The sequence below is a fragment of the Colias croceus genome, chromosome 29 (assembly GCF_905220415.1).
Source record: "Colias croceus chromosome 29, ilColCroc2.1".
Classification (NCBI taxonomy): Eukaryota; Metazoa; Arthropoda; class Insecta; order Lepidoptera; family Pieridae; genus Colias; species Colias croceus.
In genome coordinates this window covers 409,549-434,076 of record NC_059565.1, presented here as the reverse complement: position 1 = coordinate 434,076, position 24,528 = coordinate 409,549, and the positions used below count along the sequence as shown (strand labels likewise).

Sequence of the window (24,528 nt, the reverse complement as noted above, 5' to 3'; positions counted from 1 at the left end):
AAAAAGGAGGTTATCAATTCGGCCGGTATATTTTTTTCTAAGTGCCCAATTGATTAGATCGTTTGAGATTATGTTTTTAATCATTAGACATCGTAGCTTCCAAATAGATGAATCTATTTCAATGCGGTTTTATCTCTCTAGCTCTTATCTATAGATTGATGTTAATTACTCTTACGTAAAAACAGCTGATCAGATCGGTATGAAATTTGGTAAAGAGATAGGTTATAGTCTGTATAAGCACACGCTATTGCTTATACCACACCACAGATAATCTATACTAATTTTATTTTTAATATTATAAAGCTGAAGAGTTTCTTTATTTGAACGCGCTTATCTCAGGAACTACTGGTCCGATTTGAAAAATTCTTTCGTTGTTAGATAGCCCATTTATCGAGGAAGGCTATATTATCATCACGCTAAGACCAACAAGAGCGGAGCAATGCCGGTAAAACCGCAGGGCACAGCTAGTATAATATACACAGATTCCATACAATAATAATATTCTTGAATATAGAACTATGAGTTTATCCAAATCATAGGAAATGATTTTACTATTAGTAACTAGCTTTCCTACCGCGGCTTCGCCCGCGTTTTCAAAGACTAATCCGCATAGTTTCCATTCCTGCGGATTTCCGGAAAAGTAGCTTATGTATTATCCTGGGTCTTCAGCTATCTATATGCCAAATTTCATTGTATTCGGTTCAGTAGTATTTGCGTGAAAGAGTAGCAAACATCCAAACATACATACAAACTTTCGCATTTATATTATAAGTAGGATAGGAAAATACATTATAGTTTATAGCATCAAAGATTACAATGCTTGCATTGTACCGTGTTATTAAAATTTGTTGGAATTATTCACACAATACGATAAATTATAATGCATTATATGTACATACCTTCCTATAAAGAATCTTTAAGTACCTACAGTTATATACAGGGTGTCCCACTATTGGTATACTAAGCGTGAAGAGACTTGTATACTTGCGTACACTGACTGATCACGTAAAAAATACCTAAACAACAATTTCATCAAAAAAAATTTCCTGAAAATCCATGTTTTTTTTTCTAGTTTCGCGCAGCTGGCATACTTTACCGCTTCGCTAATGTGAGCATTTTGTCTATGAAAACATAATCTTAAACGAGCTGGTAGCAAAGCTGGGCGGGTTGTTTGTTATGGTTGTACACATAGAGTTTTAAGAACATCTATTTAAAAAAAAACTGCGTCTGGAATTTATAAGTATTTTTTACGTACTCAGCGTATGCAAAACTATAACCTCCTTTGAGCTTAGTATACCAACAGTGGGACACCCTGTATATTAATTTTATAGGGCAGTTTAGTTCAATAGATAAAAATTAAAAATTGGTTTAGTAATACAATATTTTAATACATTCACTACATTTGTCAATAATCGAACATTTTCAATACTTATGACATGTAGGACGTAGGTACATTGTAATTACTTTGTGTATAAGATTTCCGGTTACTTATGTAATTATGTAAGTCTATAACTTGATTTAAGAGCCTTGTGTTTGAATTTTAAGGTTAAGAAGGTATTTTTATAACTTGTCGATTTTCATCAATTTTTAAACTACCTGCAGTTGATAGATACAATTTTTTTGCGTTATTAAAATTCAATTAAAAAGTAACTTACCTGCTATTAATTTAAAAGTCTGATCATATTGCGTAGATTAGTTGGAACTAACGCATTTTGATGTGTTTTTTTAAAAGATAGATTAATTCCAGAGGAAGGTTTTAGTATATATATTATATATATCATTTATTAGATTTCAGACAAAGCGGGCGGAAAGCTAGTTTATTATAAACTAGCTGTTTTACCCGCAGTCTGCTCCTGTTGGTCTCAGCCAAATGATATGTAGCCTATATATAGCCTTCCTCGATAACTGGGCTATCTAACACCGAAATAATTTTTCAAATCGGACCAGTAGTTACCGAGATTAGCGGGTTCAAACAAACAAACAAACTCTTCAGCTTTATAATATTAGTATAGATTATACTGGAATCGCACCTTTAACACCGCACCATCACAACAATATTCATAAGTTAAATTAAGTGCAATCGAGTATGAACGTCACTAAGTTAATGTTTTGTCGTGTTTTGAATAACTTAAGTTAATATATTATGAATAAATTAAGATATATTTGCATATACATAATATGTAAACACTTATGTGCCGTAAGATTTGACTTTAACGGGTTAAAAACAAGATTTATTTACGTAGCTCTACCACAGCTTTAGCCAAGGAAAAAAAAGAGTGTGTGTGCCGAGCACACGTGACAGAAGTGAAACTTCTTTGGCAAGATTCAAAGATACTACATCTAGTATTTTATAAACCTTACTAGATTTCCGTTCGCGACTTCGCCTGCGTTTTCAAAGAAAAACCTTGTGTCTTATTCTGGGTCTCCAGCTACCTACATACCAATTTCATTGTAATGGATTCAGTTGTATTCACGTGAAAGAATAACGAACATCCATCCATCCTCACAAACTTTCATATTTACAATACTTAGTAGTAGGATAATATGTAATCTACACTAATATTATAAAGAGGAAAACTTTGTTTGTTTGATTGTAATGAATAGGCTCATAAACTACTGGACCGATTTTAAAAATTCTTTCACTATTCGAAAGCTACATTATCCACGAGTAACATAGGCTAGGTTTTATCCCGGAAATCCCACGGGAACGGGAACTATGCGGGTTTTTCTTTGAAAACGCGGGCGAAGCCGCGGACGGAAAGCTAGTAGGTAATATAATAATTAATAATATGCAATTTTTTATATCAACGCGACCTATTCGAACTGTCAAAAATAGTTAAAATCACAGATAATATAAAACTATACTAGTAGTTACAATTAGGGCATGCAGAACCGAGTCCGGTTCCAAGTTTCTGAAACCCGGTTCCAAATCGAGTTCAGATCCGGGTAGAACCGGATTACCCGGTTCTTTGATAATACCTGGGAAAAAATACAAAATAAAACAAAAGTAACTGTAAAAGTACCTGATGGGCCTTTTATTGTAAGCGGCTTGTGTCTTAATTAATAAAGAAACAAAATTTCAATACTTCTCTTTATTTATCAAAGTCTTATAAAAGTACCTAATTCATGAACAGCAAACTGTAAAGCAAAAAACCGGCCAAGTGCGAGTCGGACTCGCAGTCCGAGGGCTCCGATGATGATCCTGTCCTGTGTTGCGTTGTGATCCTGTGTTGTTGATACCCTACCCGTCACTTTACCTCCCGTCACTTTAACTCGCGTCACTTTCACTCCTGTCACTTTAGCTCCCGTTACTTTACCTACCGTCACTTTAACTTTCGTCACTTTACCTCCCGTCACTTTAACTCCCGTCACTTTCCCTCCCGTCACTTTTGTCATTCGTTATTTTAAACTACATTCAAAGTTTCCCTTTATTATCTTTGAAGTATCTTTTCCCTAAATCGAAATAATTTTGACTTTAACTTTCACTTTAGCTCCCGTCACTTTACCTCCCGTCACTTTAACTCCCGTCACTATAATTCCCGTCACTTTACCTCCCGCCACTTTAACTCCCGTCACTTTAATTCCCGTCACTTTACCTCCCGTCACTTTAACTCTTAACTCGCGTCACTTTACCTCCCGTATCTTTAACTCTTAACTCGCGTCACTTTACCTCCTGTCACTTTAACTCCCGTCACTTTAATTCCCGTCACTTTACCTCCCGCCACTTTATCTCGCGTCACTACCTCCCGTCACTTTAACTCACGTCACTTTAATTCCCGTCACTTTACCTCCCGCCACTTTATCTCGCGTCACTTTACCTCCCGCCACTACCTCCCGTCATTTTACCCTCCCGTCACTTTAATTCCCGTCACTTTACCTCCTGCCACTTTATTCGCGTCACTTTTTCTCCCGTCACTTTAACTCCTGTCACCTCACCTCCCGTCACTTTAACTCCCATCACTTTAATTCCCGTCACTTTACCTCCCGCCACTTTATCTCGCGTCACTTTACCTCCCGTCACTTTTTCTCCCGTCACTTTAATTCCCGTCACTTTAACTCCCGTCACCTTACCTCCCGTCACTTTATCTCCCGTCACTTTAATTCCCGTCACTTTACCTCCCGCCACTTTATCTCGCGTCACTTTACCTCCCGTCACTTTTTCTCCCGTCACCTTACCTCCCGTCACTTTAACTCCCGTCACCTTACCTCCCGTCACTTTAACTCCCGTCACTTTAATTCCTGTCACTTTACCTCCCGTCACTTTAACTCTTAACTCGCGTCACTTTACCTCCTGCCACTTTAACTCGCGTCACTTTTTCTCCCGTCACTTTAATTCCCGTCACTTTAACTCCCGTCACCTTACCTCCCGTCACTTTAACTCTTAACTCGCGTCACTTTACCTCCCGTATCTTTAACTCCCGTCACCTTACCTCCCGTCACTTTAACTCCCGTCACTTTACCTCCCGCCACTTTATCTCGCGTCACTTTACCTCCCGCCACTTTACCTCCCGTCACTTTAACTCCCGTCACTTTAATTCCCGTCACTTTACCTCCCGTGACTTTAACTCCCGTCACCTTACCTCCCGTCACTTTAACTCCCGTCACTTTAATTCCCGTCACTTTACCTCGCGTCACTTTACCTCCCGTATCTTTAACTCCCGTCACCTTACCCCCCGTCACTTTAACTCCCGTCACTTTAACTCCCGTCACTTTAACTCCCGTTACTTTACCTCCCGTCTTTCCCGTCTTTACTTTATCTTTACCCCCTTTCATCCAGGTGCATTTCAGCATGGAACGACAACGGCAAGAAGGAACTGATAGTCGATAGATCTCTCTCGACCCGAACTATTGCACAGGACTGACTTCTTTCCGGGGTTGGGATGGGTTCTGACTTCTGAGTTAGTTGCGTATGTATCATTTTGATTTTATTGGTTTATTTTGAAATCAAACAAATTTGACCCAAGAGCTACGACGTTTTTTTTTCAGTCACTCTCAGTAATAAAATTAAGAAGAATCCAAAAACTCAAAACAGACAAACAAAAATACTATAATGTGCTTGAAAATATTAAAACAATTAGAATTTCTTCATAATCGGGTAACTACAAGAAAACGGCCCATATCTGGAAATTCATTACTAAAAAAGTTAACAACGTAACGACAATTTAATATTCTAAATTTGATCTGATAACTAGAAGTGATTAAAATATTAATTTGAATAGATATACCTAAAGTTAATTGAATAAAATATGAAATAATTTTGGTTCATTCAAACCGGTTAGTCACCTAAAATATAAGACAGTTTAATGTTTCGTCTTTACGCTCGTGATAATAAGAAAAATAGCATATGTGCTAATCCAGACTATAATCTATCTTTATGTCAAATTTCATGCAGATGTGATCAGCTGTTTTTGCGTGAAAGACTAACAAACATCCATCCTCAAATACTTTCGTGTTTATACTATGTAGAATAGGACTTGTGGTAGATTAAGGAACAATAATATACTTTATATTCAATATAAATACACTAGCTGTGCTACGCGGTTTTACCCGCATTGCTCCGCTCCTATTGGTCTTAGCGTGATGATATATAGCCGTTAGCCTTCCTCGATAAATGGGCTATCTAACACCGAAATAATTTTTCAAATCAAACCAGTAGGAACGCGCTAATTTCAGGGACCACGGGTCCGTTTAAAAAAAAATATATTTCACTTTTAGACAGTCCATTTGGCATTTGTCGAGGAAGGCTATAGGCTATTTTATCATCACGTTAATACCAACAGGAGCGGAGCAATGCGGATAAAACCGTGGGGCACAGCTAGTATACTATAATGGCGTAAAATTATACACGAGAAATATTAATATATTCGTAGTTTCGCAAAAAAAGGCATTTTTAAATATAATTCATGAATATATTTTAGTCAAATATTTAATTATTATACGTAAACACAACCTGTATTTAGTTGTAAGGTCATTGGGTACATACAAGGTCTTTTACCTTACTTCGCTTGGGTTTTAATAAATCGATTTTGAAAAAATATTGTCATTTATTTTATGACTTAAAAATGCATGGAATGGAAAGATGTGTTTGGACAAAATTAATTTTAAAACAATAACTATTGAGTTACTTGCCGATTCTTCTCGGTAAAAGCGACCTTCCTCGGTAGTTTTAAAATTATTATTTATAAATACAAAAATTTTACACGAATAAAAATATTTGAGTTTACCAGTAAAATTAATGATTAAACGAACTTACCTGTACGTGAAGTTCAATCATAATTATATGAAGCGCTTTGTCTGAAAAGATTAGTAAGGTTAGTAGATATTTATATTGTATATAACACATGTAGTACGCATACGTGAAACCACTTCATTGAGAATAATAAAAAAAGAAAGATTTTATTTTGGCTATGGCAACATTGCAAAAATAAAACAGGAAATTCAAATTTTTACCCCCACCTCCGGCCGTTACCCGCTCGTTTACACTTGCGGGACTTAGCTTCATTTAGTTTAGAGTCTAGAGACCTGAGATATTTCCTATTTCCTAGGGCAATTCAGGGTGGGTGGGTGTTACTAATCTTTTCAGACAAAGCGCTTCATATAATTATGATTGAACTTCACGTACAGGTAAGTTCGTTTAATCATTAATTATATTCGCGCTTTGTCTTCAAGATTAGTAAGGTTAGTAGATATTTATATTGTATATAACACATGTAGATGTTGAGAGAAGTAATAGGAAATATCGAGAAAAATAAAAGCGTTTTGATAATATCAACCTTTATTTTGATAATAATGTAGTTAGGTACATAATCATTTTCTAATTCAAACATAAAAATCAACTTAAACCAATTAAAGTGAACATATTGTACAGTTAAAGTGAACATATTGTTCTTGCTAACAACAAATCATCATCACTGTTAATTACAGGCCGATTATAAAATTGCGCAAAGGCAGTGGAGTTGCCGCTCCAACCCGCAGTTTGTCGTATTATGTCTAGGTTTACTCCTAGTTTATGGGCCATAGAAGTGGCCGCATGGCGGGTGCTATGCGAAGAAAATATAGAGACGTCAATTCCACTGTCTTTCAAAGTAGACTTTATCCATCGGCTAAGAGTTTGGGTTGTGACACAATTATATGGTTTACGAAATCCAATAAACAGATGATCAGTTTTTCGTATACTCTTAGTTTTGTTTATATAAATATCAAGGGTTTTAGCGGGGCAGATCTCGGGTCTATCATTAAAGAAGGGTAAATGTAAAATCGGTTGTTTAGTACCGGCCTTAGAAGTTTTAATGAAATCAGTAATTTTTATAATTATTTTACTATTTTGATAAACTATTTGATCGATCTTTATTTTAGACAACGTTTGCACTCTATGAGCTGTTACCAGGGCAAGTAAAGTGATGCACTTTTTTGAAAGTGCCTCAAGAGTTAAGTTTTCGTTTGGGAACATAGTTGCTAAATGATTTAGAACAATGCTGGCATCCCATGTAACATTATATTTAGGTAAAGGAGGTCTTAATTTATATACCCCTTTACAAAAACGAATAATTCTTTCATCATCGGAAATATTTCCAAAAATTAATGAAAGAGCAGACCTATGGCTATTTATTGTGCCGTATTGAGCACCAGAGTGAAAAAGATTTGTAAGAAATTCTAAAATAATTGGTATGGATGTCTCAAACATGTTAACATTATTTTCTTTACAAAAGGTAAACCACCGTTTAAAACAAACCTCGTATTGTTTTAATGTATTTTCCGAAAGTGACGCCATTGTGATGTCTACAGCTGAGACAGGGACACATTGTTGTAACAACGCGGTCCGGACAATATTGCGGCAACCAGGGTAATGTTGGTTTGAAGGTTCCTGGAACAGGGTATAATGACGTCATCAGAATTTAATCTGATAGGATCGGATAAAACTAAACGCATAAAAAGGGGATACCATGGCTGTGTTGGCCAGTCTGGCACAACCACAATACCTTCAGCCTGATCTGATATAATTTTTCTTAAAACTTTAAGAATCATAGCTATTGGTGGGAAAGCATAGAAAAAATATTTTGACCAATCTATAGTAAACGCATCTATAGAATGAGCATGTGGGTCTCTATGCCATGAAACGTAGGTATTACATTTTTTATTTAGACGTGTTGCAAATAAATCGATTTGTGGTAAAGGAAATATGTCTTTAATTTTTTGAAAACCTGTGCAAGATAACTCCCATTCTATATCAGGATGAGTACGCCTTGACTCTCTATCGGCTAAGACGTTATCTTTTGACTTAATATACGAAGCAAAAATATGAATTTTCTTGGCTTCACACCATTGCCATATATCTTTAGTAATTTTATTTAAATGAGGGTATTGAACACCTCCCATGCGATTAATATAACTCACAGCAGTGGTATTGTCAATTCGAAGTAATATTTGACAATCACGGTGATGTTTTGAAAAAATTTTTAGCCCAAAATAAGCAGCTAAAAGTTCAAGTCGATTAATATGTAAAGATTTTTCAGCGTCAGACCATCGACCACATGCTGTTTCCCCGTTGCACGCTGCGCCCCATCCCGTAGTTGAGGCGTCAGTATATATTTCTAAGACATAATTTTCATCCCTAATCCTATGCACTGAATGATCAATGGTATTTAACCACCAGTTTATATCCGGCAACAATGAAATTGGTAAAGTTATGTATCGCTCATAATCGTTGTTACCTAGTAAATTGAGGTATTTGCAACGTTCTAGTTGTTTGGTATACAGCCAACCATATTCTATAGCAGGACATGCGGATACTAATTTACCTAATAATTGGGCAAATGTTCGGATTTTAAAACGTTTTAATGTTTTAATTTTTTGCAACAAATACTTTATCTTAAATCTTTTGTCATGGGGTAAACTTAACTGCCATTTGTGGGTATCTATAATATAACCTAAATATTTGCAAGACATAGAGGGTATTTTTACACTTTTCTCTTCATTAATGATAAACCCCAAGGATTTTAATAACATTTGAGTGATTTCAATATTTTGAATACATTCTTTATACGAAAAACCGGTTAAAAATATATCGTCGAGATAAATAGATGACAAATAACCACAAGACCGTAATAATTTTATGACAGGCTTCATTATTTTTGTAAATATGTATGGTGCAGTACATATACCAAATGGTAAAACGTTAAATTCATACAATTTATCATTTATTTGAAATCTTAGGTATTTTCGTGAATCTGGGTGAATATTTATCAAAAAATAAGCATCTTTAAGGTCTAAAGTTGCTATGTAGCAATCTTTAGAAATCAATTTAAGAGCAGTGCGAATATCCTCGAGTTTAAAATGTTGTGTGTCTATATATTTATTTAATGTTTTCAAATTAAGAATAAATCGCATTTTACCGTTCGGTTTCGGTATTAAAAAGACAGGAGAGATATATTGATCCTGACAGGGTTGGCATTCAGAAATCGCACCTATTTCTAATAAATTTTTAAGAATCTCAATCAAATGTAGGGTTTCAGTTTCTGAAAATTTGGTTTGCATAGGAATGCACGATTGATAAACAGGTCGATTAAAAGGGATTTTGTATCCTCGTATCCAAGATAAAATAGACTGATCCGATGTTATCAAAGACCAACTATTATAAAAAAGTGCTAGCCTTCCGGCATAGCTTACCATGTTTAATGTCGGCGAGAGGGCTTCGGCCGCTGTGTGTAGCTCTGCGACGAGTTCCCTCGAGCCGGTGCGCTCTGCGCTGCAGGCTGCTGGTGACGCGACCGAGGGCCCGGCGGCTGCCTGCGAGCCGGAGTCCTCGTTTTCCAGTTTAAAGGCTTGCCAGAAGTACTAGGTGTTGGGTTAGACTTGGGCTTCTTTGGAGCGTCAGGTTTCAAATCAGAGGAGGATTTTGTTATAGCTTTAGCCGTCTTGACGGTTTCTAAAAGATTACTTCCAAAAAGAAACTTATCAATTTTTGTCGTAGATAATTGTTCTTTCAACTCTTTCTTGACCGAGTAAAGAGCGAAATTGCGTCTACATTCGGAATCCGAATGTTGAATGTCACAAAATATACGGCCGATGTCCATGAGTTCTTTTATAAGATCGTTGTTTTTGTCTTTGCTACTGAGCTGGGTAGAAATAATTTTTCCCAAAGCCGTAATACCAACAGCCATTAATTTTTGTCTACCCTCAATCGCTTTATCTCGTTTTATTACTTGATCAAAGAGAACTCCTTTGATCTCAGGGTTAAGCTGAGGAGCAGCTATGCTGGTGCAGTTTTCAGGAATCAAATATTTATTAGACAGCTCTTTTCGAGTGTCTTTATCTAATCCTGTGGTAGCTATATGGGCGAATCGACTTGCCACGTCTTTATGGATTTCTGGTCCATGTTCTAAGGTCACCGTTGGATCGACACCCAAAATATCTTGGATGTCTATATTTTCCGATTCGTCGGGAGTAATTACCTCAACAACCTCTGTAACCGACGTTGGTGGTTCATCCACAAGCGTTTCTTGATCTGAAACAAGAAAACATCGTGTAAACCATCTATGTATTCAAAGTGGTTTATTAAGGCCTTCATTTATTAAATGCGGCGGGAGAGTCCTTCAGACAACCCTGGTGCATTTTAAACAAGCTAGGCAAAGTAGGTATGCGCGAGATTGTCCCACAGACAACTCTGAAGCATAAAGTTAATATACTTGCAAGAATAATGCAGCAAGATAGTCCCAAAGACTACTCCGAAGCATTAAAACAAAATGTGAATGTGGCGAAACAGTCCCTCAGACTGATCTGGTACATTCGTTATTATATTTTGTGATGGTACTTACGATTAATTGTTTCATCTTGATTAGGGGAAGGCGCTCTTGATGACGAGGACGACGTACTTGAGGATGAAGATGAAGAAAGTGAAAAACCATTGCGTCTTTCGCGGCGTGAACGCTTCACTTCTTTTTCTAATTTTCTTATTTTGTTTAAAACAAAATCTAAGCTCGTATCTTCACTACCACGTTTCGACATTTTGATTTAACATTAGAATACGTGTAGAAGTGGTGAACACTGGAATACGAATGAAGCTAAGTCCCGCAAGTGTAAACGAGCGGGTAACGGCCGGAGGTGGGGGTAAAAATTTGAATTTCCTGTTTTATTTTTGCAATGTTGCCATAGCCAAAATAAAATCTTTCTTTTTTTATTATTCTCAATGAAGTGGTTTCACGTATGCGTACTACATGTGTTATATACAATATAAATATCTACTAACCTTACTAATCTTGAAGACAAAGCGCGAATATAATTATTATTTTATGTTTGTATTATTATGGTTCGTTTGAAAGCTGATATGTTCCCGATTTGGTTAAAAAGCAGATGTCTGTTTTCTTATCTACATATTATGTTTTTGCCAGGGACTAAATAGAAATAAATAATTATTTTAGCTAGGTTCGTAATAACTAATCACAGATAACATATTATACATACCATAATAATAGTAATATGTTACATATTCAGAAATTACAAGGATAATTTACCAGTATAATATGCTTTACCTGCCGCGCGGTTTCACCCGCGTGGCTCCGCTCCTGTTGGCCTTAGCGTAATGATATATAGCATATAGCCCCTTCTCGATAAATGGGCTATCTAACACTGAAAGAATTTTTCAAATTGGACCAGTAGTTCCCGAGATTAGCGCGTTCAAACAAACAAACTCTACAGCTTTATAATATTAGTATAGATTGTGATGGTATTATATTATAATAATTGATATACATATTAATGTATATTACTTTAACTAGGACGATTTATTTTTGAGTTTTATCATAACAAACGAACAAAAAATTTAATTTCCATTTATAATATTAGTTTATATGAGTCGCCTTATTTACACAATTAAACTTATATCCGATTTTTTTGTTTATTTTAAAACAATGAAAGACAAATGAATAAAATAAATTGACATAATAAGTTTTTAGGATTGTTTTTATGGTTGCCATGGTTACAAATTATTTAATTAGTCCTACTTCCTTCCCTAATATTGTAAATGCAAAATTTGTGAGGATGTATACGTAGTACCTATGTTTGTTACCTACTCTATCACGAAAAAACTTGATGAAACTTTACAGTATTTTGGGTCATTAATTGTAACAGGATGGCGGTTCTACAGGGGTCTTAGTACGCAATGACAAAAAGAAAAATGATGGTCAGAACGCTGATACCGGATACCTTAAGATACTATAACGTTTTATATAGATTAAGATATACATCTAGAAACTGCTTTCCGAACATAATAAATACCTCAATGTTTCCGAAGGTAAAACTATGTAATGCTAATTCAAAAGTGCTTCTAGATGAAGTCTAATTGAATGAATAAATTTTTGAGTTTCAGTTTGAATAAGAAATGAGTGTTAGAAACACTTCATTTTGCCCTAACTAATAAGAAATGAGTTAGAAACACTTCATTTTAACTAAAATTGTAAGTACCATAAATATTGAAAATATTTATTTTCACTAAACAAAGCCGGAAAAATTGTGATTTTCTTTTCCAAAGAAAGTTAATTAAAAACGGTGACTAATAAAACTTCCCCTTTGCCCTAAATAGGGCAAATGACGTCACACAACTATCCCTTTCGCACGTATATAAGTTCTATGTGTTAGAAAGAGAGAGGTGATCGCTTTATTTCAAATTCGGTGTCACAATCAATTAGCTAAATGGAAAATTATTTTTTTGTTTGTAAATGAAAATGTATAAAACTATCAATTTCCCGCGTTTTTACGCTATCGCGTGACATACAAACATATTTCCATCCCTTATTTCACTTGCATCGAGTCTTTTTGTAAGTAGGTACATGTCTTATCATCTTAATTGTGGTCTAGTCTAGATCTCTATTTAAAATTTTGTTATTATTGGTCCAGTGGTTTCGGTGTGAAAGTATTACTTATAGATACAGCTATTTATAATAACTAGTTTTGCGCAAAAATATAGCAAAAAAAAAAAACAATTATTCTCAAGAAATTATTGTATAGTCACCGACCCTTGATAAGTGTACAAAGTTTGAATTAAATCTGTCAGTTTAAAGGTCCAAATCGACTTTTAAAGGAGTCGGTTACATACAAACATACAGGTGAAGCTAATAAAAGCGTGTTAAAAGGGCTACACACACATTCACACACAATATATACACTCACAGTAGCTGATGATTTTCCCAACTCGCAAAGGTCATTGGCATTTTGCCGCCAAAACGTTGCCAAAATAAATATTTAAACGAATTTCCTGGTATATTTCAATTGTTTAATAATATTCGAGTTGTTCTAGAATATAATATCATAGTACATAGTTTTAAAATACATTTTGAAATATCGTTTTATCAGAAGAAAAATCCAAATAAGTAGGTACATAAAAAGCATACAAAGAAACATTTAAAATGTACCGAATTCAAAAGACATTGACATTGAAACAAAAAATAAAACTATACATACAGATTTTTCAGGAAAACCAAACTTATACAAGCATATTGTACCTATATGTTTTCATTTATTCGGCAATTGTTTATTATAATTAGTTCACCCGTTCGATGTCATCGCCCGGACTGTAAAACTAAATAGGTAGTTTAAATTTTAAATAGTCGTTTTCTACTTTTTAACATACTTCAAAAAAAGGAGGAGGTTATCAATTCGGCCGGTGTGTTTTTTTATTTTTTTTTATGTATGTACACCGATTACTCCGAGTTTTCTGAACCGATTTACGTGATTCTTTTTTTGTTCGATGCGGGATGGTGTCGAATTGGTCCCATAAAAATTTTACTCGGTTATGCCCAGTCAGTAGTTTTTATTTTATGAGCATTTTTGTCTGTATTTGTAAATGTTGCAAGTGCAAGTTTGAAGTCGGTTGTTTTTAACGCAGTTATCACTTGTTTATGCAAATTATCGAATGTTTTCTGTCACACAACAGTTTTATTGATTTGCAGAGAAACTCTGCCTACGCGTGTATTGAGCAGAGTTTTCCAATGATTGATACAAAAGTCAATAGTTATAAAATATTAACTGTTTCAGAACAATGCACCCTACCCGCCCCCCCTTTGGGTCGCATTCTGACACGTCAGCTATCAATGTGAAGACGCTGGTAAGGGTTGTGTGCAGACCATATCGTTAAGAGAGCTTAAGAAAGATGTTATAGAAATTATTTTCAAACCTACACAAATTCGTGCAAATACAGTTATAATTGGAAAAGAAACTCGGCGTTCACACGCTACGTTTGCATACGCAAAACGCGGCGTTATCACGCTGCTATAAAATGTATGCGGCGTTGCCACGTTGCTGTTGAACGCAGCATTGCCACCTAGATCTGTGATTGCCACGCTGCTGTCGAACAAGACGTTGCCGCGCTTCGCTTGAACGTGGTGTTCAAACGCGGCGTTGCCACGCGGCTATCGAGCGCGTTCATTTGTTTATCTTAATTCTTACGTAAACCATAATAAAGACTATTACCACCTATTATACATAGTATAACATAATAATTAATGAAATTGATAACCAAAAATAAAACTATGTGAATTCATAGAGTTTATTATGTAGGTAGGGTAGGGTAACGTAGGGTAACGGGTAACCTAGGTAACCTAGGGTAACGTAGGTAACCTAGGTACCTATATTTTATTTTCAAATGTAAAAAGGTACATTACCAAAAATTATACGTATCGTTCGTTCGTTCTTTCTAATCTCTCACAAAAATAACAAATTGATATGGTCTGTGCTGCGTTTCCTAACCCGATTTGAGTGACTACTAATAACTAAAAACTTGACTAAAGTGTGTTTTATATTTTCGTGTTGTGTTGTTTTTACTAAAACAGCATGGACGCATGTATTTTAGAATAAACTGTAAGTACTTATTTTAGATGAAATTTCAACATACCTACTTTCAGTGTGTCTTACTATTAAAACGAATCTAAACATACATATTACACACAGTGTTACTATATGTACTAACACTAGCTTTCCGCCTGCGGTTTCGCCCGCGTTTTCAAAGAAAATCCCGTTCCCGTGGGATTTCCTGGATAAAACCTAGCCTATGTTGCTCAGTGAAGATGCAGCTTTCTAATTGTGAAATAATTTTTGAAATCGGTCCAGTTCTTTTATGCGTGAAAACCATACATACATAATTACAAACCTTTCCTCTTTAAATTAGTATATAGATGTACCTATTCGTACTTAAATATATCTCATAAGTCATAATATAAGTGTATCAGTTAATAACAACTGAAAACATACAAAGACGGAATACTTGTAAATGCAAGACCTTGCGTCTTTGTATCTGCGAATACAAATAAATAAACAACTATCAAATGTATATGAAAGACATAAGAAAGAAAGAACGTTTATTTAGATGATTAAACAGGGTGTCCCACTATTGGTATACTAAGCGCGAAGGAACTTGTAGTTTTGCATACACTGATCACGAAAAATACTTAAACAACAAAATTACCTCAAAATTTTTTGCTAAATTTTTTATTGTACTCTCCTAACATTTGTAAGTCTATGTTCTATTCATTATCGGATGGACGACCAGACGCCCCCTTCCCCCTCCCGTTCGCTTCTTGTTTACGTAATGTTTGGAATGCGCGTAGAGTTTATAATATTCAAACGGAAAATTAAATGAATATTTATTTTTGTATGAAAATAAAATCTAACAAATTATCAAAAGTCGCAGAACAAATGTTGTTGCTTATGATGTTAGCTATCTTGTCCTGCGAGGTTGCCGGTGTTTTACAAGTAACCCTGTATATCATCACGCTAAGACTAACAGGAGCCGAGCGGAACAATGCGGGTAAAACCGCGGGGCACAGCTAGTAATATATGAAAACATGATATAATATACGATACGATATAACAACCTTGGCTAATGGCTTTAAATTGAATGACATCTAATTAGTGTGTTGGTTGAAAGAAGACGATTAGATGAGTCTTGATTTAGGTCTTATTATGTTGTTATATTATGTACTGAAACAAAATTAACAATTTTCTATTACACGATACGTGTTATATTCAAGACCAAATCTAAATATGTAATAAAATATACATCAAACTAAATGTTTTCGAAGATTCTGCTGGATCAAAATCATAAAATACTTACCTATTAAAATTGACTTGATAATAAAAATCACGAAGTTACCTCACTCTCATACTTTTACGATTTCTACATGACATGGACAATACCTATTACGATTTTTTTCGTGAGATCTTTCTCAAAGCATTTAAATTAATATGTAAATAGTTGAATAAATAAATGTTTGATTTTGAGTTTAAATTTTAACTTCATAGGTACAAAAACTCTACAAAAACTATTATCTACTGCATGACGTTTACACTAACGAACTAATAAAACACAAATAGATAGGTACTTACATAATATAACAAATCGCGTGCGTACATAATACATCAATACAATTGTCCTTGTCCTAATTAACTTGTTTGTATATTTGTACTTGTTTATCTGTTGAAAGCTCTTCCGTAAATCATATTGTTTATTTGTGAAACCTTACTTATATTATAAACAAGCGGTCCGCCCTGGCATCGTCCGTCGCAAAAACTCTGGAAAATAACTAGTGTATAACACTATCACTTCATAGTATAAAACAAAGTCTTTCTCTGTCCCTATATCCCCATGTATGCCTAAATCTTTAATACTACGCAACAGATTTCGATGCAGTTTTTAAATAGATAGTGATTCAGGAGGAGGGTTTTAGTACCTACCTATATAATTTACTAGCTGCTCCGCGCGGTTTCATCCTCGTAGCTCCTATTGGCCTTAGCGTGATGATATGTAGCCTATAGCCTTCCTCGATAAATGGGCTATCTAACACCGAGAGAATTTTTCAAATCGGACCAGTAGTTCCAGAGATTAGCGCGTTCAAACAAACAAACAAACTCTTCAGCTTTATTATATTAGTATAGATTAGGTTTTGGACGAAGCGGGCGAAGCCGCGGGCGGAAAGCTAAGTACATAAATGAACAAAGGTCTTTTACTGCCTTGATCTTCGGTCCATTATATTTTACATTTTCCATATTAAAACCATTACTTTGACAAATACGTTACGTGTATAACCTTACAGTCAAGGCTTTATGCATTAGTTAAAAATAAAAAACACATACGTCAGTTTTATTTGTAAACAGTTTTATTAAAAATAGATGAAACGAGATTACGAGATTCCTTTCGAGTTAAAAATATAAGGTACTTATTTCGCAGGAAATTACTATATTATGATTAGCCTCTTTGCTATCTCCGGACATAAAAACTTACTAGGTATATAATAATAAAATCGATCCGTGGCGACGTAAAAGACAGACAAATAAACATAATTTCGCATTAAAATAAAGTAATGATTAATACTATAGAGAGGAACATTTTCATTGTTTTCAAGTGTAAGTTTGTTAGTTGTGGATTAACTCGAATATTATCAATTATTGATAAGCTGTTTTTGTGTGAAGCAACAAATATCCATCCTCAAAAACTAAAAACTACGTTTATAATAGACAGATATAATCTGTTTAGGTATATACCTATATTTCTTTTATATACATAATGTACTTATTTTGACTAAATACGATTTTTTAATCTATCCTATATTAATAATTTAATATTATAAAGCTGAAGAGTTTGTTTGATTGTTGCAACGCACTAATCTCAGGAACTACTGTTCCGATTTGAAGAAATCTTTCGGTGTTAGTTAGCCCATCTATCGAGGAAGGCTAAAGGCTACTGACAAACAGAAGCGGAGCACTGCGGGGGTAAAACCGCAGAGCATAGCTAGTATCTAATAAAATTTATGCAATATATTTGGCTCATACAGCATCAATATTGTAGCTATCTATCTCTTTCGATCGATCGTTTAATGAAATAATTGATTCAAGAGCCTTTCTCCCTTCCAGGTGACAGACCTGTTCACCCAAATGCGTGACCCCTCCACCCCCAAGGGGTCGACCGGCTCGCTGAACGTCACAAAGAATGCTGGTTTCCATCACCAGAATGGATCTGAGCATCTACCCTGGACGAGCCCGGCGATCTCGCTGCCGGGGAACTGTAGTTCTAACTTGTAAGTTATTACTTTAGCAGTAATGTTTCAACTATCTTAAAAAAAGCTTTTTAAAATACCACAGTATAATACGTTTTATATTTATAAATTTCCCGATAAATCGGGAAAAGGTATAAACATCATGTTATGTATCGTCAAAATTCATAATTTATTATTTACTAGCTTCCGCCCGTGACTCCGTCCGCGCGGAAAAATTAAGAAAAATTAAGATTAATTTTTTTTCTTCTCATTTTTTCAGGATCAAAAGTATCCTATTTTATGCCCAAGGTAATAAGGTATAATTACACCAAGTTTCATCGAAATCGATCCGTTAGTTTTCACGTGATGCCTTCACTTACAGACAGACAGACAGACGGACAGACAGACAGACAAAAATTTTTTTAATCACATATTTGGGTTTGGTATCGATCCAGTAACATGCTATGTATTTTTATTATAAACAGAATAACTATTAGGTCTTTAAATTTGTAAGTATGAAGAACGCGTGGATGTATCAAGTTGAAAGTTATATCAAATACTACTGACACTTACTACCTAGTGTCACTTGAAGATGTGAAAAAAAAACGCCGTGTGTCACTCGGGGACTGGGGCGGTTGCGCTATTGCATGCTATGCCTTCAAGCCACATCTCCGCCCGTCGGAGTGGGGAGCGTGAGGTTTTTTCGTTACGGAATTTCTCAATTCTGTCCCCCCGCTCAAGGCCTGCGATAGAAGCTATGCAATAGCTTAAAAATAAACTTCTAAGCCATATGCAATCAAACGATACAGCTGTTTATGATGCAAATTTTCGCACGACATTTGCAATCAAAATGACAAACATTAAAATTAGTTCAGGTTACCATTACGTCTTAAAGCAGTATTCTTTTTAGAGTGGAAAGGTGACAGCTCTATATTGGCTCTAGCGCCATCACTTTCACACACTAATATATCCATACTTATAATATTATAAATGCGAAAGTTATTCTGTCTGTCTGTCCGTTACTCAATCACGCCTTAACTACTGAACCAATTTGCATGAAATTTGGTATAGAGATATTTTGATACTCGAGAAAGGACATAGGATAGGTTTTATCCCGGAAATCCTACGGGAACAGGTTTTTCTTTGAAAACGCGGGCGAAGCCGCGGGCGGAAAGCTAGTAAATAATATTGCTATAAGACACTGGAAATAATATTGCTATAAAACAGCATGCGATTTACATGATTGCAAAATATTTGTTTTATACTAATACTAGCGGTCCGCCCCGGCTTCGCCCGTGGTACATGTTTACGTTTTCTCTACATAAGAACCATCCTCGTACTTCAAGGAATATATTAAAAAAATAATTATCGGAATCGGTTCAGCCGTTCTCGAGTTATGCGCTTACCAACACATTTTGCGATTCATTTTTATATATAAAAGTATATATATGTACAGTTAACCTTACTTGGTTATAAAACCCGTCGGAATATTTTGGATTCGCTCCAAGATTTAAATAGATCGACATTGATGATATAAGCATAAGGTGTAGATAATTTTGTAGACTATTTTAACGTTTGTTATTGTGAAAATGTATGTCCCCATGTGGGGAATGGGACCTTGGGACGTACAGATGTATATAGTATCTGTCTCACTGATCGATATATAAAATATACTGCTTGTAATCAAGTATTTCTATAGCTCAAGTGTTATTCTTATGTATAAACTATATTACTGTAAAGTTTCATCAAAATCTGTCCAGTAGTTTTTGAGCCAATTCGTTATACTCAAGTTATAATCATACTTTTTTGTCATAGCAAGCAAAGGGACAGGAGTTTCATACAAACCTTCATGTTTATAATATTAGTTTAGACTAAGATTTTTTTAATGGATGGAAAAATGTTAATCCAAATCATTGTTTAGTTTTTCATTACTCTACCTTATTTTAACTTTAGTATATACCTTTTATCTCGCTGTTAGTTTATAATGCGCATTGGAACTTACAGTTTTGCATGAACAAAAAATACTTAAACAAGAAAACGAATGATTTTTTTATTGTATTCTTTCAAATTTTTATTGAAGTGAAACTTCTTTACCGGGGTTGGAAAAAAATTTAGTGTAACATTTTTTCGTTACGCGTGACATTTTTCCGTTACGCGCCATCTTTTTCTTATCCCTACCACGCGTGATTCGACGTATTTCTGTAAAGTTGCATATAGTAAATTATTTTTTGAAACATAAGGTCATAAAGAAGTTTCACTTCTTACGTGTGTAGTGTGTACACTAGTACACGCACACATTTTTTATCAATTACATATTATAATGTATAATTACATATTAAAATTGTCAGAAACAGCGAAGCGCCACCCCTAATGCGCAGCGCGAGCAACGCGTCAGCGCTGACGTCACTCTGCGCGGATCTATCGCCCGCTGAGTCGCACTTCTTTGAGGTACATACAAACAAACATACAAACTCAAACATTTATTTATTCAATTAGACTTCTTCTAGAAGCACTTTTGAATCGTCATAACATATTTTTAACATTTACCACCGATACATACACACAGCAGAGCAGTGGTGGCTCAGTGGTGAGACCTCGGACTTCGAATCGATAAGTCCGTGGTTCGAGACCAGGCGAGCGCGCAGGAAATAAATTGATTTTTCAATTTATCTGCGCATGTTGTAACATCACCACTGCTCGAACGGTGAAGGAAAACATCGTGAGGAAACCGACATGTCGAAGAATTAAAAAGTTCGACGACATGTGTCATCCGCCAACACGCACTTGGCCAGCGCGGTGGATTATGGCCTGTACCCTCATAGGAGGCCCGTGTCCCAGCAGTGGGAACGTATATGGGCTGATGATGATGATGATGATGATGACATACACACATACACACAAAACAATGTTTTTCTCAGTTTTGTTCTAAAATGCTTTTATGCTTTAATACTTTTCATGAATAAAAAAAATTGGTTGTCTGTAAAGTCGGTTTACTGACGATAGTTGAACGTGACAACGATTGTGCTTCTTTGTCGCTCGTTCCGCGCTCTCGCTCGCACTTCAAGCCTTACGGAACGCCTCAGAGCGAGGTAACGCCGCATGAGTCATGTTTTTTCGTGCGTGCAGCCGGCTCTATCGAATTATAAGACGTTGATTCCTTTTTTGTATATCTTTTTTATATGAATAAAAGGAATCGAAGCTTATAATATGTTATAATTATTTAGTGCAATTATATTAAGCTTACATTCGAATTAAAAGCTCTAAATTTATATATTTTTACTCTTTGAAATATAAACTTTCATGTAGTGCTACTTATTTATTAAACTTTAATATCACGAAAGTACATATTTCCTTAATAAATCAATATTTCTCACTTTACAGGTTCTCTATATAGGCAAAGTGCGTATTTCCCAGCGCAAAGTGCCAGATACTTTAATAGATGATGCTCTTCTGAAATTCGCTCAGCATGAGGCTGAGAAAATGAGACTGCAACGACGTCACAGCTTACTGTCTTCTACTGGGGTAAGGGATCCTCAAACTCATACTCAAATGTAAACTCAAACTTGAACGTATACTCAAAGTTATTTTTTATTTATTTCTTTACACAATAATAATACTGGAACTACCTCTAAATTGTCAACTCAAGAAGCTAAACTTAAAGTGATGCATAATCTAGAACTCGATTTTAAATCTTCATTTTATTTTTTATTTGATTTTAACTAAAATTCAAATTTTATAGTCATACTTAAACATAATTTTCACATATAATACCACAAGAGCTTCAATATTATCGGGTATTTTCCGATAGGTTCGTTGCAAACAAATGAAGGAGTCAAGTTTTTAGTCAAGGTTAAAAAATCACGAGCGCGAAGCGCGAGTGATTTTTCCTGAAAAACTTGACGACTTTATTTGTTTGCAGGGAACCTTGAGGGAAATGCCAGATAATTTTGAAGCTCGTGTGGTATTCGGGAGATTATTTTTCCGTCCCATGTCGGCCAATATAATTTCACAATTGAATTCAACCTGTCAGTTTGACGTCAACGACCAGAGAAAATTTTCAAAAAATTATCAGTATAATACCATGTAGGTTGTACCACGTGACGTCGAATGGTGCAATTCCATTGGTCGATATTTGGGTCGGAAAAATAATCATATCAATCTTAAAATCGAACTAAAAATTAAACTCCAACTCAATTTTGTTGATCATTGTTTATCAGCTAATGCTATTACTGAAAATGTTAACAAATGTAAATCAAAGTAAATAAATTAAAATAGTTTGAACACAAACAGGTCATTGGCATTTCACAATATCAAAGACAAATGACCCTTATATTAAAATAATAACATTAAACAATAGCTATGTTAATAAGTTTTTAATATTTATTATTAAATTACATATTCTAATGCCTATCAAATAAGGTCAAAATTCAATCAGTAGGTATGTTATTAAGTTCCCTGAGACTACACCAAATATTTATAACTAGCTGCGCTTCGCGGTTTCACCCGCATTGCTCCGCTCCTGTTGGTCTTAGCGTGATAATATATAGTCTATAGCATTCCTCGATAAATGGGCTATCTAACACTGAAATAATTTTTCAAATCGGACCAGTAGTTAGATTAACGCGTTCAAACAAACAAACGAAATAGTATATTCTAAAACAACACCAAATATTTCTTATTCAAATTCCGACTCTAAGGCCCTTTAATTAAAGTCACATTTCCTTTACAGACTTCACTAAGCAGTCATTCAGTAGATAGTCTAAACAATACATCAGCTTCTAACGAAAACTTCCAAAAATCTTTAATACCCAGTACAACCCCATTAGAACCAGATAAATCTAACCCTTGGAAAAGCGCAGAAAGCTTAAATAAACCAGAAGTACTTGTAGATAAAGAATTTGATGAATTCACAAAAGAAAGAGTCGAAAGAAAGCAAGAATTAACAAAAAATGGTAAAACTAATTTAGGAACCGTGAAAGAGGATGAGGAAAAACATGACGAAAATCCTTTTAAGGAGATCAAAATTGTCAAAACTGTTACTTTAGACCCTTTACTGCATATATCTGAAGCCGGTGATATTAAAAATGATGGATTAGTTAAAAATGACAATAAAGTAAAAACAGAAAAAGAAGAGTTAAACGATATTACTGAAGACGAAGAAAAAGCAATGAATTTTAATGAATTACGTAGAAATGATAGGAAAGGTAGTTTGCCGGAAAATGTGCCGTTTCTAAGAGATAGGTCTGCGTCGATTGGAACGTTGAATTTGAAAACTCCGCTCGCACATTTGATTGGTGAACAGAATAGAACTATGCTGTTTCAGGTGAGATTTTTACTTACTTAAAGTGACTAATGTCAGACGATATAAACGGTCTGGTTTCTAACTATACGCCGCGTCTGCTAACTTAGCAGAACACTTTCTGCAGGTGTACAGGTAAATCTAATGCCTTCCGGTTATCTAGTGCTGAAAATTTTTGAGCGATATCTAGATTTATACCATTGAAGTGCATTGTAAATGCCAATTTTTAAATAATTATTTATTCTCTCTTTCTCTATAATATGAATATCAATTTTAACATTTATTTTTCTCATAAAAATCGCAGTTCCTGAGGTTAGAGTGTTCAAACAAACATTTCAGCTTTATAATATTAGTATAAAGTAAAAAACATTTATTTCTCCAGGTGGGTAGATCAGAACTGCGCTTAATAAGCCCTGATCGCAAACAGATCCTCTTACACCGTGCTCTCACGGATGTCGCTAGTGTTGCCCTTGGGCGGTTTTTACTTTTCATAAAAAAATTGTATTAGTTACTAGCTGCGCTCCGCGGTTTTACCCGCAGTGCTCCGCTTCTGTTGGTCTTAGCGAGCTGATATATAGCCTACCCTTCCTCGATTGGCTATCTAACACCGAAAGAATTTTTTAAATCGTAGTTCCTGAGATTAGCGCGTTCAAACAAACTTTTACTTTATAATATTAGTGTAAAGCTGGTTGCAGAGCTTGACCGACCATCAGTGCGTACCGTCCGCGTCGGTCCTGACGATACGCATCAACAATGTGTATGACTATGACACTAATGCGCATGACAATACGCGTGCGTATGGTCGGTCTAGCTATGAACGGTTTCATGAATTTCCATACATATGACAAGCGCGACTGACGTACGCACTGATGGTCGGTCAAGCTCTGCAACCGGCCTAAAGTAAAAAATATTTATTTCTCCAGGTGGGTAGATCAGAACTGCGCTTAATAAGCCCTGATCGCAAACAGATCCTCTTACACCGTGCTCTCACAGACGTCGCTAGTGTAGCCCTGGGGAGGTCTAACACACAGCACTTGGGGTTCGTGTGCCGGGAGCGGGCTGCGTACGCGTGCTATGTGTTCAAGTGTGAGAGTGGGGAGGTCGCTGTGGAGCTGGTTAGCGGTGGGTAGTGGGGATGGGGAATGGGGAAACTAGGAAATGATAAAAATTTGAAAAATATGGAAAATGAGGGTATTTTGGAAAATTATT

The 24,528-nt window shown here is 35.4% G+C and overlaps 2 protein-coding genes across 2 annotated transcripts in view; one reads left to right on the top strand and one right to left on the bottom strand.

Annotated features, from left to right (window-relative positions):
• Positions 1-24,528, top strand: part of LOC123704482 (TBC1 domain family member 1) — a 53,517-nt gene that overhangs the window by 13,234 nt on the left and 15,755 nt on the right. Inside the window, exons 5-9 of the mRNA XM_045652876.1 lie at positions 17,899-18,062; positions 20,369-20,468; positions 21,402-21,542; positions 22,750-23,343; positions 24,243-24,441. Coding sequence (XP_045508832.1) covers positions 17,899-18,062; positions 20,369-20,468; positions 21,402-21,542; positions 22,750-23,343; positions 24,243-24,441 — 1,198 coding nt within the window. The remainder of the gene's footprint in view (positions 1-17,898; positions 18,063-20,368; positions 20,469-21,401; positions 21,543-22,749; positions 23,344-24,242; positions 24,442-24,528) is intronic.
• Positions 6,505-8,660, bottom strand: LOC123704481. Its single transcript, XM_045652875.1, has 2 exons — positions 8,522-8,660; positions 6,505-8,333 (listed from the first exon to the last, which is right to left on the bottom strand). Exon 2 carries the CDS (start codon positions 7,769-7,771, stop codon positions 6,869-6,871), a length of 903 nt encoding a protein of 300 aa, XP_045508831.1. The 5' UTR covers positions 7,772-8,333; positions 8,522-8,660; the 3' UTR covers positions 6,505-6,868.